Source organism: Tinamus guttatus, unplaced genomic scaffold (assembly GCF_059628265.1).
Source record: "Tinamus guttatus ecotype Peru unplaced genomic scaffold, ASM5962826v1 Tinamus_guttatus_pri_ptg000271l, whole genome shotgun sequence".
NCBI classification, from domain to species: Eukaryota; Metazoa; Chordata; class Aves; order Tinamiformes; family Tinamidae; genus Tinamus; species Tinamus guttatus.
The window spans coordinates 358928-377117 of record NW_028288805.1 but is presented as its reverse complement, the minus strand read 5'-3'; the positions used below and the strand labels follow the sequence as shown (position 1 = coordinate 377117).

The following is an 18190-nucleotide window of genomic DNA, read 5'->3' as shown; positions in this document are numbered from 1 at the left end:
TCAGGGAGTATAAATCAAAGTGCGTAACATCCTAACATGAAAACAACTCTAGATCTTTTAGCTCAACATATAACAAAGTTAGAAAAAGTTCTCCTCCACACTAGTTTAAACTGTTGCCTCCATCTGCCCCACTAGAACTCTGAAAGGGGTTATCTGTGTCACGAGTAAAACAGCACTAATAAAGTTGGCAATATGAGAAGTCAGTGGAAAAATAAACTTCTCCATAAAGCAACAACTACTCGCCAGACACATAATCCAGCTCAAGTGGACAACAAGTACTTTGTTTGCCACAAAATAAAATTGTGGCTCTACTAGAAAGTCACATAAAAAATAATCCAAAGGTAAATTCTCCAGAGCGTGAACAGAGCTTGTCAAGGCTAAAGACAGATTAAATTAGCTAAACAAATATGGTTTAGAAAAGACTCTCTAAAAAGCTGTACCAAAGAAAGTAATTCTAGCAACAGAGGATTTTTCCATCTGGCCTACAAAGATCTTACAAAAAAGAACATAGCGACTAGGAGCAAAGTCTAGACAAATTGAGAGAAAAAAACGTATTTAATCTTTAAATGAAGGACAGAGAACTAATGAGACAGCTTTTCAAGAGAAAGTGAGCACTTTACCATTTTTCCAGCAGAGCTTGGAAACACAGCCACACACACAAAAAAAACACCCTCTACTTTCCTCCCTCCACTGAAAGGGAACCTCTCCACACCAAACCCTGGAACAAGCTAAAACACTTTTCCAATTGCAGATGACAAAAATGCCTCGATAAAAGTCCAAAATTACAGTTTAAAAATAATAATTTTATCAGAAAGCCCTTGCACAAGCAACATATACAGGTTGGCTGCAAGGGCTACGGGAAGGGGAGGGCACGGAAGAGTCCCAGCTTTGGGAACTCTCCCCTTGCACAAGCCCCTGTCTGAGCTTTAGCTGCATTTCTGCAATGAACATTCCACCACAAGCAATCACAAGTCAAGCAGATATTTGAAATATGTAACTAAACGAGAACGGAGCAGGGCTTAAAAAAATTGCATTATGAAGCTACCAAAAGATGCCCAGACTTAAGCAAAGCCTGTGGACTTATTGTTTTGCATCAAATAAACGAAAACTTCGTTTTCAATAAAACAGAACACTTATGTACACAAAACAGTGCTATTCTATATGTATTCCTCTTTCCCTGATATAGCCATAAGGGATGACTTAGACATAATGATTTCTAAAAAGGTAATAAAAATTCCGTGTGTATTATTTTAGATATGGATAAATTGCCTCTATTGCCAAGTACTGAGATTCTTCAGAATTCATGGGATTTCGTTACTAACAGCAACAAAACACCAAGTTCCTCACATTTTTTAGGGATTTGCACCATCCTAATATTGAACACAGTGTTTTTGCTAACAAATTGTTTCCAGATTCCAGAATCCAATGCATTGAATATATAAACTGACCTACAACAGCATCCTTTTGCCCACCACTTTTAGCCAGTATTTAAAAAACAGACAAAACAAAACTTGTGATATGATTGTTTTATGAATAAAGAGACAAAAGACAACAATTTTAAAAAATTACCAGGATTCGGGGAACTACAATACTAAAAAACTACCTCAAAATATGGTACCACATTCACATACATGGTATAGAACCAGAGTTGTCCATGAAAGTTCAGGTTGGCTTTTGCTACTTGGAAATTTCTCACATGATAATCTGTAAGAATTTCATCATGTGTAGTAAGCATGGATACCTGTCAGCTTACCTACAATATCTCAAGACTAGAAAGTACTGCAAAATCAGCAGTGGGTTCCAGCACTCTAAGTTAGCAAGGGAGATGTGCAACATACCAGGTTTGGAAGTCTGTTTAAGCTCTATAAAATAAAATTTAAATTAAAAAATAAAGTTAAAAAATATCATAAATTGTCATCATAAAATAAATTTATTTTATTTAAATAGGTGTTTTTTAAGCCTTGAAGCTCAATCTTTGGGAAAACTAAGGCCTCTGCATACCAGGAGAGAACTCATGCCCCAACATTGCCAAGACAGTTACTCAAGCATGAGACATACACAGACAACAGTGTCTTAAAATAAGTGTTTGCAGCTGTGACAATGCTGGGTGTTTTCACCAAGTACTGCTATGGTAAAGAATGAAAATATTGAAAAGGTAAGAAACAGCTGAACAATCACACTCTTCCAGGAAGTTTCTCAATGTAAAAGATTTGAATATTTCATCTCCTACCTAATAACACTTCAGAACTTGTGGGAAAAAAATTCTTAAGAGGATGCAATAGGTTTAGATGCTCCAAAGGCACAACTTTAGATTTTAAAAGAGGGAAGAAAAAATCATAGCCCAAGAGGAAAGGGAGACAGGGCTGTCTGGACCACTGCCGCTACTACACAATCTTGCTTAAAGTCTCTCCTGTCTGTGCTTACAAGGGAGCAAGGCTGAGCTTGGGCTGATTAATCTCCACAGGAGATGCAGTGGGCACTATTTTTGTCACAACATGAAAAAGAAAGAATGAGAGTACACTAACATTGCATTGTCAGTTATTCGACAACCATTCTGAATAACTGCTATTTACTTTCTCTTTAAGCAAAGAGCAAGACACAACCAAAGCATGTTCTCAAATAATAAAAGAAATTTATAAAGTAATGAAATGTTATGTTTTATTTTTAACCTCACTTCTAGAAGTTTTTATGTATGTATGTACTTTTTCCATGGCTTTTGTAGGATGGGGTGTTTCTATTAGTCTTTCATAAAAGTACTGCTTTCCTGACAATGAAAATATATGAAATGGGATATTTTGATACCTAGTATACACAGAGGTACATAACCCTCGCCCAGTTAGTTCAGATAGTATTTGCCACTTACAGGTGATATAAGCCTTGCTATCTCTGTAGGAAGTCTAGCAGCATTAGGAAACATCCAACAAGAAGCAAATATATAAACAAATTATATACACATAAACACCTCAAATAGCAAACCCTAGGAAAAAAGTAAAGCTGACCAACCGTTTAAATTTTGAATCACTTTGCTCAGCAGGAGAAACAGGAAGAATCAAGAACTGCGATAGTGAGAGAACGAAACTAACCTTTTGAACTTGGAAGAAAAGGTTTTAAAGTTTAGGATGCAAAGCTTCACACAAGACAAGGAAGTTTAGAGGCACAAAGCAATGTCACACTTCATTTCTTAACAGTGAGGGTGACAGAGCACTGGCACAGGCTGCCCAGAGAGGTTGTGGAGTCTCCTTCTCTGGAGATCTCCAAAACCCACCTGGACACAGTCCTGTGCCACGTGCTCTACGTGACCCTGCGTGTGCAGGGGGGTTGGACTAGATGACCTCTAGAGGTCCCTTCCAACCTTAAGCATTCTATGATTCTATGATCTCATAGTCTGTCACAAAACACACTCAAAGACCTTTCTTTAATCAAAATGCCACACTGGCATCTTGATTAAACTTGGGGCAAATAAAGAACAGAATTTCTCTTTTTTGAATTACTAGATACCACCTTTGATACTGTATTGCTTTGAAGTTTTTAGAGCTTATTTCTTTACTCCTTTCAAATTAGATTTAAGAGAAACAAGTATACGAAACAAGATTTTTGTCCCTTTCCTCACTCACAAAAATATGAAAGGACAGATCTCAACTTCTGGCAAGATAAAATAACCTTAACTCATTGAAAAACGATGCTTGGTCCAGATTAATTCCAAAGCCCTCCCCCCCCCCTTTTTTTTTTTTTCTTTCCATCAATGAGAATGCAGGTTGAAAGATGACTGTATCTCAGTTGGATATATTGCTCTCAGATAACAAGACATCAGAAAATTAACAAACACTCATAAGTGATTTGATCTGAGAAGTTATTCCTTCTGAAAACAAAACACAGATGTTGATGGCTGTCCAGAAGACAAGCACCAGCGAGGACAAAGCAGTACCGAATTCTCACAGGCTGTTTCTATGTAAAGGTTAATCTTAACAGAGGAAAATAATCTTCAGAAGACCCTACAAAGGCTTGCTCAACTTCCAGAATGAGTTCCAGACACTGTAAGAATGTCAAAAACATATTTAGGATTTTTAATTAACCAAAATGACAAAACAGAAGATCTTACTATAACTTAAATATTGCCAGATTGAATTTGCTGTTTTCTCTGAAAAAGGCATACCTGTGTCTCACAAGACAAAGGAGGCACGTATTTTGCAGTCAAGGCTCTACTATCAATACTATGTGTTAGAAACTAGCTGAAATGCAAACAGAAAGCTGATGGTAAAAGGATGAGTAAAAGATGTCCTGATTTAGCCCCTCTTTTCACTGAGAGGTGGAGGTTGGACAGAACTCCACCACTCAAGCAAAGTCACCTAGAGCAGGCTTCTACACTGCAGCATAACACCACTAGAATTTAGCCACCAGATGCTGGAGCAGATACTTTATTCCAGAGTAAGTGGAGGGTGCCAAGAGCCTTACATAACCGCATTTGAGAAATGACATTAAATACGAGTTGAAATTTGGTCTACTCTTTCCATTGATCTTTTCTAACGCATTCTTATTTCATCTTGTGCAACTTTCACTCCTAATCCTGACATCTGTCCAAAAAAGGGAAAACACAGGTAAAAACTTCAAAAAGATATACCTAAATACTACTCCTGTTGTTACTGCTCTTGTGCCACATGAAGTATCAGATGCTAGTTCACAAAACAGACTTAAGAAGTTGTTGCAGCAGGACTGTCCAGCTTCAACCTTGTTGAGAATCGTTGCTATGTATCACCAAAACACCACCCCTCTCTGACTTTGAACATGGACTTCTAAGAAGAATCTCTAATTTATGACACTTCTAAACTTTTTATGGAATAAAAACACGTTGATTATACCTGGAATTAGAGCAGAGTGTAAGAATTTCCCTGTCTCCTTCCCCCTCCTGCCCTTAATTCTTAGGGCTTCATTAGAAATCTCAGGTTCAATTCAGTACTTTGGTTATCATTTGAAATTTAAGTCACAATGTTATGCTAAACTATATGTCTGCATACAGTAAGTGTTAGGTTTTTCATAATGCTCATTATCAATATTACTGTTGCACTCATGTCAAAATCATCACATTCTGTATACTGAAAGCTTTATTCTACAGTACTTCTTAAATTTGAAGAGTTAGGCTCAAACAGAGCACCTTCTTACCTGAAATATTCTGGAGACAGAAAAAAAGCCATTATGAGAAAAAAAAAAATGAGCATACAAAAATTCTTATTGGCTCTTGCTCATATTTGAGATTACCTTTGGCTCAGCAGAGATCTTTTCCCAATTCAAAAGGGCAATGTGAACTTGTGGGTTTGAATTTTGGATTTTTTTTCCTTCTAAATGGCCTTTACCTCAGCTTTTAATGGACTAACTGCCCCACAGAGAAAGAATCTTAACTCCACAAATGTTGTCTTCTTATTTTATTATAATTCTATTTCATATAATTTGGATAAAACGGCAATGTCGGTATTCTCTTATAATTTTAAAATCCTTACAGATGCAGCAGTGTCTCTTCTTACCTATTCAGAAAATAGATTCTTTACAGATATGCTTTGTGGGTTGGGTTTCATCTTTTTGTTGTGTTTAAGTCTGTTTTTTCACTGAGGTTTTGAAATCAAGGCTAGAAAAAGAGAAAACCAACCAGCAAAACACTTCATATCTGTTTTCTCTAAAGCTTGAGATCTTTTTAGAATTAGTGTATTTGGACATCTTACTAAAATTAATTCTAATTCAAATGCGTTGGCAGACTTCATGTAATCCCTCTTGCCATTTTGTATCCTATCATGCAGCATACAGGAAGTCCCATCACAGATCCTTCTATCAAAAGCTTACAGAAGAAACTTGTCATTTCATAGCACTAAGAACCAAAGCTCTTACTACTTATTTTAAGCTTATTTTAAAGTACTTAAACTTGATTTTTAAAAAAAAATAAATGAAAAAGCAGGGCTCTAAGAATCCTTTATATCAGGACTTCATGACATTTTTCATTCTGTGTGTGTGTCAGAAATATAGCGAACATTAAGTCCTTTCTGTGGCCAACTTCAATTTCTCTAATCATCTAAAATGATTCATGAAACTTTTCACAAAAAGACTTTCCTGTAAACTTGTGAAGCAGACCATCAGAAGCCAAGTAAAAGGCAAGCAATGCTGTGACATGAACTTGTTAAGGAAGAAAAACACTACATTTTTGAAGCATAAGGCTAACAAGGACAAGCCTTTCAGAGAATTAATGAACTTTATTTATTACAACCCTCAAAAACTATTTAGGTCAATGGAATGTTTTAGCCATCTTTTCCCCCTTTCCTCCAGCAATTACATCACAGGCAACAACAGCAACAGCGTCCTGTTATACCAGGCATTATCAACTAACCATCAGACACTGTAATCTACCTGCACAGTTTAAAATGCATACATCTTCACTTCAACAACTCTGCATACACATACTACAGATAGCTTGAGCAGTGAGGTAGTCCTGAAGTTTTGCCATAAGGCATGCTGAACTTTTGCCATAAAAAATGTCTAATTTCATGAGGCTCTTGATTAATTTGTCTCCAATTTTCCCCCTAGAAAGTATAATAAATCCCTACCATGATGTCTGTGCAAAATTTGACACTGATCTCTGCTACATTAACATTAAAGTTTCCAGGCAACTAAAATGTTAAAAAAAAAAAAAAAAACACACACACACAACACTGACCTTTATTTTTATTATAATGAAGGAAATCAATCTTTAGGGTAACATAAAAGTACTAACACAAAAATGAATTATTTTTATTTATTTAGAAATAGCCCTGGCAGTCATAAGTCTATCTTCAAATTCAGTTCCCCTATATCTGTGGGAACATCTGTAGCTACAGCAAATACAATCCTAACTCAAAGTACTTATCCCAGGGTAAGAGACATGGAAACACTCACTTATATTAAGATAGTACCACCTCTCATCTTCACTGATGTGCCAGACTCGCACCGTTCCTTTTAGTTTAAGAAAAAAAAACTCTTTAGATTTTCTTTTTGTCATAAATATTTGCTACCCAGTTCCTTAGAGTTTTATGTCTTTTTCAAATAAACTACAGTACTACCTGTGAGACTTCCATACCTAGACCACAAACAATTTGGCTCTACTCTACCAAGCCTGCAGGTAGGGTGAAGAACAGTACTTCCTCATTCTAGAAATAGGAAACAGAATGTAACAGTCTTGCAAGAAGCCTGAAGAAATCAAGAAACCCTATTTAAGTCATCAGAAACCAGACAGGCAACTTCAGGTAACACATCACCCTTAACTGTAATCCGCATAATTTCTCTGCCTTTGTTATCCAAGTCTTTTATTCATATTTATGTCTTACAGAGAGATAAGACTTCCTTGTAAACTAAGGGCATTTTTTTCCATGCTCATTTCCATTCTCCATCTTTGAAATCTGAATATTCTTAACTGCAGAACAAAAACAAACAAACAAAAATAAACCCCACAATGTCAGAGCCTGAACACCAACACTCTCTTTTTTCTTTTTGGTACTTTGTTTACCAAGAGACAACCATGTATGGAGGATATGGCGCACACACACCGACTTTGATTTCAATTTTTAATCTCTTCAGGCCTCAGATGTGATTTGGAGTCAAAATTGTTCAAAGGAAAAAACTGACCTTCCACAATCTCAAAGTCTAATGGGTAAACAGTACTTTTGTTATTATTAACAACAAAGAAGAAAGGTAATTTACGGTAGGCAAATGTATTCACTTAACGAGTTTAAGCATCATAGTTAAGTCTACTGCCCAAGAATAGACAAAACTGGCATTACTGACATAATGATTTATCATCTACGCAGATATGCCCTCCTCTTCTTCCCATTAGAATTTGGCATTTCTTCTCCAGTAAAAGAGAAACAAAAATTATCCATTGATATCTTGCTACTAGACATCCTTCTTGTATTTAATAAAATTCCTGGAATGCTAGAAGTTGTGTTTTGCTGGACTGAAAGGAATCCCAGAAGACACAGATGTCTTGTCCAACAGAAGTTCTCTCAGTCAACATGGTTTCCAGATGCGGAAGTAAGGCTTACCTAATAAAACAAGTGACTTCTATAGCTCTTGGATGGGTAAGCCATACTTCATTATAACTGAAGACCACTTGTTCACCAGGATGCAATTTCAAGGCATGAAGATCCACAAGAGGTTAAACTGAGGCTCACAGTTAAGGTTTGACAAAGCTACAAACTGCTTTTTAAAGAGAAGGTGGTGTCTGTTGAGATTATGCAAGAGCTTAAGTTGATCTCAGCTTCAAGAAAGCAATTAGACATATTTAGTAAAGATAGAAGATGGATTCTGATCATTCTTCTTTGAATACTACTAGACATTCATAGACCTTCACTATGCTGCTTTACACCTCTCATTTGTTTCACTGATGATAAATAATCACTTCAAGATACTTCTTAAACTAAAAACGGACAGCTCCTGTTTTAGAGGAAAGCTTAATTACTACTTCACAAGCTCTTTTGGCCAACCTGCTTCTCAAATATACCTTTGATGGATATTTCTTCTCACAGAAAATACAAATAATGCAACACTACTAACAAGTAAGCTTACTGAGCTAACTGTAAGTAATGCAAGATAGCTTTCATTTTTTATTACAAGTACACTTACTCAACCTGTCTGAAGACAGTCCAATTTGAAAGAGAATCGTCAGCTATATCTTTTTTGGTGTCATCTAAAATTTAAGAATTTGGCTTCCAGGGCATCAAGCATGGGGGAAGACACTTCCTAATCCACAAGTACATACATCTTTAATGAAACTGACCAAGTTTTATTTCATATTCTGGTGTAATCTTGACTGAGTTTATGAAACTACAATGAAAAAGAATATAATTTTTTTAAACAAATTTTGTCTGTAATGAGTGGTTCTCCAACCCTTATTTTCCTATGTACATATCAGTAACTGACAGCAAGAATTACCTGCATGAATGCCAAGTCTGTAGGTATGACTACAGTTGCTAGTACAGGCTGCGAGGAGTTGGTTTTAACCAATAATTCAAACTTTCCCCTGACACTAACCGAATCCACTGGCACTCTATCAGAAATGAAGAAGTTATGTAGTAGTCATTTACAGATGTAGTCCCAGAACTGAAGCACTAAAGTTTAACATACTCCAGTTTCTTTTTTGTGAATGACATCTTTGATTACAGCTCAAGTCCAAACTACTGAGGAGAATATAGTGTTATTTGCACATACCATTAAGGATAAAAGGCTCTGTTATGAGAGCCTGAAGGCATCTTAGGACAGAAGAAAAAACAATAGAGAATAACTGCAAAGACTTATCTGACATAACACTCATCAAGAATTAAGAGCAAAAGAATTTTTTAGTCTTTTTCTTCCAATTCTTTTTCCAAGTCTATTTCCATTTTATTTCAATTCCTAATTATATTAACTGGAATCCACATACAGCTCTAAATATGCAAGCTATTTGGTATAAAATCTTTGAATTAGAATTACATTCTTTATATAAATATCCCTAATTCTCCAAAATATGGCCTTCTTTAGAGGAGTCTTCACAGTTTGTCTCAGATGCATAAACTGATCAGATCTGAAGATTCCACCACCACCTGGTTTTGATTGCACAAGTCAAAGTATCTCCAAACTTTTCCATGTCATGTGCTATGTTCAGAAGCTACAGGCACTCCACAGTTTGTGGGGTATGAGAGACACAGAAAATAGCCAGGGGCACTTCTACCAAGGAGGGAAAATTTTCCAGGAAGCATGTTAGTCCCTGTGCTTTCAGAGGGATGCAACTTCATAATGACATCCCCAACTCCAAATCCTGTGTTTTTTGTTGTTGCTGTTTGTTTTAATCTCAATAGTTCATATTTAATAGGAATTTTGTCATTTCTGTTGCCAATTTTGCCCTGCTGACATTAGGAACAGTAGTCCTTATTTTAAAGGGTGACAACCTGCTAGCACTAGCAGAGCTAGCCAGAGTCTAAGCACACCTAGCACCAATTTCAGCCTTTTGTGACAATGCAAGAAGATATGTAACATGCAATATCCAGTCATGCCCTTTACAATAGCAATCCTGTTTTTCAGGACCAAAGGACTGGCCAAGACCACTGCAAACCATATTGGTCTGTTCCGCTAGTAAGTTCAGTTAAGGAGAACAGTCAACTCACAGAAGACCCACTGCAGAGCAATAAACTAATAACTAGGCAGGGTGAAGAGACAGGACAAACTTCTCTCTTTGCATGGGTAGAGCAAGTTCCGTGAGCTTAACATTGACTTAATCCTTACTGTATCAACATTCAAAATACTTTCCAAGAGGCTGACAAGATTTCATAACAAAACACAGCCTGTGATGAAATCCCCATGCTTCCTCCTCTCATACCTACAGCATGTACACAGTATCAAAAAGGTAAGCTGGCAAGAGGCACCACCACTAACATCTTCAACACTTTTATGCCCTACCCTGTGTTGTTTCCATACAACTTGTCTTGCACAGGAAAAGGCATGAAGCAAGAACAAACAGCATGGACTTTGTCCTGTCTGCAGGCTCTCTTCCCTCAGAGCTCTTCCCCACCCATCCCTACCCAACCATCTCCTGTCCGGAAATGCTTCTCACCAGGAGATCATTAACACTGGGCAGCTCCACAGATGGAGTCAAAGGCTCTCTAGATCCCAGGGATGGAACAACTGTGTTGGACTTCGGCTGGCATCCACACATCAAAACGATACTGGTTGTTGTACTGACGTGACACCTTGCACTTCAGCTTCCATCATAGGCAGCCTCCTCTTCTCTTTGTCCATTCCCAAAGGCCAGGTTACTGCCCCACTGATAGCGATGAAGCCATCTCCACATTCGAAGTGCTGCCCAGCCTCCCTCACTGCTTCGCTAAAAGAGTACCTGGCTATACAAAACACAAAACTACCAAGTATCAGCATCAACAAAGACTAAGGTACCACTATGGGCATGGACACCATGCACCAGAACAAGGCACTAGCTCTTATTTTTACAAGACAAGAACTCTACATCTTATATTAACTGCAACTCCAAATTAAATTCAAAATGAACTTATCAATTCATGGCAACTTCCCCCTCAGATTTTTTTTGTTCTTATGTATAAGAACTGCAGGTCTACAACTGTCTCTGTCAGAAATTCCTTTTAGTCTTTGTGGCAGAAGAATCACTTTCTTCCTGAAATGCAGTTTGCAAAGAGGTTTACTTAAAGTAAAAAGTGGCAACTGCTACCCTCATGTGTCTTGTCCAGTATAGAAGCTACGTTAGTTGCTCATTACAGTTCAAAAAAAAAAAAAAAGCAAAATTAGTATTGATGACTTTTCTCTCTGGTTTTCGCAAATTTACTTACCCACTTTGGAGTGGCAACCAAGCAGACTACTAAGAAACATCAAATTATCATAATTTTTCCTAAATAAAATATTGTGGATCATGTTAGACATGGAAAAGGCCAATTTCCAAATCCTCTTCCAACGTAACTGACCTGTTTTCTTTCAAAATAGTAATCTCTTTAAGAGTTTTTTTGGAAGCAACTAAAACACACAAACATTAAATAACCATCCTGTCTTTACTTGAAGACTTTTGTTTGAACAGCCTACCTAGACACAGGCCTATCAGCGACCAGCAAGAGACGAACAGCCTTTCACCAAAGTCTTCCCTCCTTGAAATTTTCCAATTTGAGATAATCAGCTAAAAGTCATATATAAAAAAAAAAACAATGCATCTAAGAAACAGAAGAGAGCTGAACTTAAGCCACCAGCAACTGGTTTTGAACTAGAAGCTACACTAAAGAGATCTTAAATACTGTCCTCCTGACAGCTTGCATTGTACAAATATTGACAATTTACACATCTGAAGGAAGAACCACAGTCCTGCAGGGAATAGCAGTCTTAGTTAAAACCAGTTCTTTACAGGATTTTGAGTATCAGAACAGATCTTGACCTTCAATCCAATCAGAAACTGGTACTGCTTATGTGGCTGTTGTCACTCAACAACATGAGCAGCTAAGCAGTCTAAGCAACTACTGGTTGCCTGAACAGTCTCCAGGCTTTGTGCAATTGAGGATGTACTGCAGCATGTTACATCTTGCTGATATTCTTTGGATGCTTAGACCATTAATACTGAAGAAAAACCAAGAAGGTACCTAACTAGAAATTACAGGAAGCAAAACGTTACAGAAAACAAGCTCTTCAAGCCACTTTTTCGAAAAGGTCAGACTACAGCTCTTTTCAACTACGCTTTTAGGAGAGGGATTATTCAACAAATTGAGAAAGCTAGAAGCTACTCCTCAAATTTAAGGGAACTATAACTGAATGTTATTTTCATAGTGCTTACAGTTTCAGCCATACTGCTTAATTACCCTTCTGTCCAGTCCCTCAAGCAGCAAAAAGGTAAATTAAGTCAAATGCAGAATAGCTTTAAATCATTCTCCCTTACTTCTCACAGAAGAAAGTCCAACTCTCCAATATATTTCCATTTATAACTGCAATTTATGGATGACAGAAGTTTTGATAAACATCAAGTCAACAAAACAGAATTTTTGAACTACATTTTTAGAATCTCTCAAATTAAGAATAAACATTCTGTATTGAGATAAACATATCAGTATTCCTTTGTAAGAGACCTACAAAAGCTTTTTATTTAGAATTGAAATACATTCGAGATAATCCTGCTGAAAACTACTGTGAGGCTACCCCTATCACGCAGTCACACTGCTTCTAAATATTTGTTAAATTTGCAGCAAGTGGTTCTCAAGTCAAAGATTTGCAGACCAGGGGGTTAATTTCCAGCTTGTCTAAACAGATTCAGGTGTTTCCCCTCTTCCTACCTCCAAACACTCAAAAAAAAAAAAAAAAAAAAAAAAAAAAAAAAAAAAACACACTCTGCTGTTACCGAAGAAATTATTTACAAATATTTGTTTGATAAGAGTATTATCATCTACTTGACTTTTTAATTCTTCTCACTGAAACACATCTTAATTTACCAATATCGACTTCCTCCATCATCCTTGATTAAAACTTATTTTGTTTCCCTATAAAAAAATCAAGTACCAACAGACTCTAGTTTTATGACCAAAGCATTGTCTATCTTGCAATTGTTGATTGCTCCTGCATGAGGGAACCAAGCACCGCAAAACAAGCACTACTGTTCTGACAGTCCCACCATCTACTGTCACTCTCTTGAAGCTTACCTAATATTAAAAGCACTCCTAAAAGATCCAGCCTCACACAGGAATCCAAGTTACAGCACCTCCAAAGCCAAAGCGCAGTTACATTTTTCCTGTTTAACATATTCAAGCTACATACTTCATCCTTAATGTCATTCTATGTATTTTATAATCCTCAGTGATGAGTAGCAATATTAGCCTACAATTACACTTAGTTTTGTACATAAAACTTTGTATACAGTAATTTGAAGACCCTGAGTTACGTTTCTAGATCAGCTAGAAGTCTCCTTTTAGATCCAACTGAGGAAATAATTGTCAAATCTAGAAAGCTATAGAGATACATCCAGAGAGGATTTTGTCAATCCTGACACGTCACACTATTTTCAACTGATGCCAGGCAGATTAGAGCATTCTGAAGTTGCAATGTGAAGCTGAAAATCTGCAAGTGTTCAAACTCCATGTTCCCTGTGCATAAGCAAAGGTGTAAACTTCTCAGATGGCAAATCTCTCATCCTTCAGATTCTGAGAATACAGTTAACACAGCTTCAGAGAAGGCAATTTACAGCAATTATTTTGTCACATAACTTCTAAAGTGAAGGTATTCTGAGCTGCATTCTTTGCTACCTCTCGATTTAATTTGCCAAATCCCTAACCACAAGTGCTTTTTTTTAAAGGCACATTTGAACAAGAAGTTAAAGAGAGAGAGAGAGAGAGAGAGAAGAGCATAGAGACAGAAATTTAAACTTCAAATTCTAGAGATAATGAGATCTTTTCATCTGCTCATACACCAAACTGATTCATATTCAGACACAGAAGAATCAGGAAAAGCATAAAAACCACAGACAAACAAACCTCTGTGCTTGCTTATATTTGGTATAACAGAAATGGGTACCTCTTGAAACAAAGATAAAACAAATCTGTCACAGGCAGTGATCACTGACAATTATTTTGGAGCTGAACAAGCTTCAAAATGCTTGAAACTTTGTTCACTGACATCTTTGAAGATTAAACTATCAAAATTTTAGGAACTTTTTGAATTTTTAAATTTGATGTTGGAGAATATGTGTGGAGAAAAAAAAAAAAGGCACAAACACACAAGCCCGAACTTACTCAACTCTCTAGATAATATTAACTCACTAAGAGGCCTTTTGCCATTTTAACAGTGAAGAGAACCAAAAATGCATTTTCATGAAAACAAACTTACTAGCTTTTGAATCCAGTGAGCTTCAGCCAAAGGTGTCTCCCCATCCAGTCAACCTATTACATCCCTTGTTCCTCACTAAAAAACACACAATAAACAAAGGATTCCAAGCATTTCGGAAAGAAACTCCGGGAATAAAAAGAGAAATGTATTTCCCAAAAGCATATTCACAAGAAAAAAAAAAACAAAAATAAAAATAAAAAATCTACCTTTGACAATTAATGTTGTTAGTGAAGCTCAAGTTAATAGCTAGTTGCTTGCATTGCCCTTGGCTCTGTTTAGCGCACCCTAGATGTTCACTGGTATCCGATTAGCGCACACCCTAGAGTGTGACCACGCATCTAACACACCCTTCAGTTTTATTAGATCTTTTTGAGATTACAAGACTCCTAGGGCCTGCTATTTTGGGAAAGCACTACGTGATACTCTGGCACAGAATATAAACTCCAGCCTGCTCATGGCTCATCAGAAAAGCAAGCCTTTCCACCACTTCCCAGCGTGGCACAACTGAAGTGCATGAAGCCTTAAACGCAAAACCAAATAGAGTTATAGTTGTAATTTATAATCAGTTTTCTTACCCCACTTTTACTACAGCTCTGTTTATTTTTCCTGTTTTCTCTCATACATCCCTTTCTCTCCAGTGACTCCACTATGAATTTCAGCTTACATTCAACAGGAAGGAAGTTATATAGTTCTCAGTATGTCTTTTCCTCCTGTTTTGTTGCACAACTCTTCTCCTACACCTTCCTACATCCATTACACTCCTCCCCTTGTACCAAACCTTCGTGTTCCCTCATCTTTTCTTAACAATCTCATATTACTTCAAACACAAAAAGTTTAGGCTATTTCTAGCACAAATAGCCTAGTTCACTGCATCCACACAACCAGAATGGTTAGCCTGCTTTAAAGGTTATTTCACATCTGCCTGTTAGTCTACAGAGGCTACAGACTGATGGGGAGGGGGTGGGAGGATGGCAAAAGTAAGAAAGGAAGCAAACTAAGTAAAGCTAAAAAGGATAAAAACACATAAAGAACAAAAAGGGGCATTGCAGAGGCTGTTCTTTAACCAGCTAAAAAGTTTGTTTCTTGAAACTGAGAAGTCCTAGCATTTTTAAGCCTACACATTCAGAAAACTAGATGTTGAATTTAAAGTACCTGCAGAGATTTTTAGATAGTACAGCTTAGATGCACAGTGAGCTGACAGCTGTGCTGAGAAACAGTGAAAACAACTATAAATAACATCCATTCATGCTTTTACTCAAAGGTTTTTAAGCTGCTGTAATAAAGAAGGATAAGCTTATTCTTTATCAAATCTGATAATCAAAATACAATTTTTTAATCCATCAGGACTGGAGATTAACAAATTTCTTTTTTGCAGGGAGAAGGGGAGGAGTGAAGAGATGGTAGGGAGAGAGTTCCCCTTGAACCATGTTTTAAGGTGGAGATCAGTTTAACCTGCATCTAAAGCACTTCTTTCTCTTAAGAAAGCATACCCATATAGATTTTTTTACAGTAGATTTAATACACAAGTAGAACTTTGGGCCAAAGATTATGCTGGTCTTCACACTAAGACGCTTTAGAAAGCATTAGAATACACACTTAAATTCTATAGAAAAGAACTATAAAAACCATCTAACAAGGAGAGCTACAAGGCCAAGTTAAAGTCCAGCCAACAGACAAATTGATACAGCGACTAAACACGTATAAAGTTACCCTATCAGCTGATGTTTTTAGAAACCGCACTTTGTTTAAACTGACACCTAATAAAGAATTAAGCAATACTCAAAGGTATGTCAAAATCTCAGAAGTCATAAAATACCTTCAATTTAAGAAACATTCGTAATACCCAAGGTGTGACTCTTCTAAACCTTCACGCAACCATGACAGGAAGCATCCCAAGAAGACCAGCTTCAAAACTGACTACAGCTTAAATCCCAGGCTGTAATGAGTATTAACTGGAAAAGTGCAAACACTTAGAGTGATTAACAAATCAAGAAATCCAGTAACCACATGTTAGACTATCTGCAATACCCTACTGCTGTAGAAAGCCTCAAGAGCATGGGCAGCATCAGTGCACACGCCAGAAAACTTAGGCAAGTTTAACACAGAGCTCGGGATGTTTATTTGATCTCGTATTCTTGACTTCTGCCAACAGAAGCTGGGCATACAACACAGTTTTGGAAGAGAGCTTTGCATCACCAAAGCCAACAGAGTACGTTATAAGCACCACAAGCAGCTTTCTCAGAGGACTAAAAATCCACATCGCAATCAAGTTCTCTGCAAGAAGCAATGCCCCTTTTCTTGGCACCAGCAGCACTCACAGGGGGTTCTGCTTTTACCCAGGGCAGTGGGTTTGATCTGTCAGCACCCTGAGAACAGCACAGGGTGTCACAGACCAGTACCAAAGCCTTCATTAGGTTCTGCTCATCTCTTTCTTCCACATGCTTTATACCTAAAGCAAGCTCCCTGCTAAGACAGTAGACGAAGAAGGACTGCTAACAGCTATTTTCATCCCCACACCTCTTCCCCCTCTCCTCCTTCAGGAATACCAAAAGTCACACTAGGAATAATTTCACTTCAATTTTTCTTTTCTGCAACAGCAATAAATCAAAATATATATTAAAGAATGCAACTTTTAATCACTTGCTTCAAAGAAAAGGAATTAGCTAGGTCAGCATAAAAGCATACATAACATTTCACTACTATTTAAGGAGATCTCTAGAAGCACGAGGTATTCAGCTATATCAGAAAAATACCCAGCTGGATTTGGCATATGCTTTGCGGAGGTACTTTCTGACCTCAGGACTGAAACACCGCTCACTTCCGTGGAAGCAGCTACGCAGTGATGGTGTTTACGTCAGGGATGAAGCCGTGCGTTTTGCTTTCTCGTGATGCAACTAGGAGACTGACAGCCCTGAGGGGAACTGAGGCACCTACTTCAGCACTTGGGTAACTAGACACAGGAGCAGAGCACGGTGGGTGACTCAGCCCGAGGCCAGGAGGGCTCCCAGAGGGCAGGGAAACCGGGGAGCAGGAGCCACGGGGCCCTTGCAACTCACCAGCAGGCAGTCCACGTTCACCTCGGATTTGGGGTCCTTCAAAGTCACATCGATCTTCTCAAAACGAGACTCGAAGCTTTCTCCCGTCGACATGTTTCCGAAGATTAAAAAAAATACTTTCCCTTATTCCAGAGCAAAGCAAGCGTATATAAGACAAAGGAAAAATAATAAAACAGGAACAAGCAGGCACAGAAGAGAAACCGCACAGGCTGGGGCAGCCCGGGCAGCGCTTCCTGCTCAGTCCCTTCAATCTCAGAAGTCCCTGGGGCAGGCGAGGCTCTTCGCAGGCGCCCCTCGCAGCCGAGGGGAGGCCCCGCTCGCGCTGCTCACAGCTCCGCGGCCGCTTCCCGCTGCCGGCCGCCTCCGCCCGGCTCCATCTTCCCGGCCGGGGAAGCCGCCCTGGGAGCCGGCGGAGCGGCCGTTCCTCCTCCGCCGCCGCCGCCGGCCAGGTCACCGAGCGCAGCTCCCTCCGCAAAAAAAAAATAAAAATAAATACAGAAGAGCAGCGGCAGCAACAAAAACAGACCCGAAAAGCCCCGAGTGTGCACGGGGTGAATAAAAATAGAGTTTAAAATAATAAAAGGGAGGGGGGAAGAGCGGCCGGGAAGCTCCTCTCCGCCTCAGTGCCTCGGCGCTGCCCCCTCCATGGGACGAGGGCGCCCGGGGCCCCGCTGCCCGCTCTGCTCCCCGCGCCTCTGCCTGCACGGGCCGCCACGAGCAGGGACGAGCCGTCTTCAACGGCTGAGCGACGGCGGCATCTTCCTCCCTGCTCC

At 38.5% G+C, this 18190-nt stretch overlaps 1 protein-coding gene across 1 annotated transcript in view; it reads right to left on the bottom strand.

The window, feature by feature from the left end:
• ROCK1 (Rho associated coiled-coil containing protein kinase 1) overlaps window positions 1–17586 on the bottom strand; it is a 73789-nt gene extending 56203 nt beyond the window's left edge. Inside the window, exon 1 of the mRNA XM_088527237.1 lies at window positions 17418–17586. Within this exon, the coding sequence (XP_088383363.1) occupies window positions 17418–17510 (93 nt within the window). The 5' untranslated portion in view covers window positions 17511–17586. The remainder of the gene's footprint in view (window positions 1–17417) is intronic.
• Window positions 17587–18190: the final 604 nt, after the last annotated feature.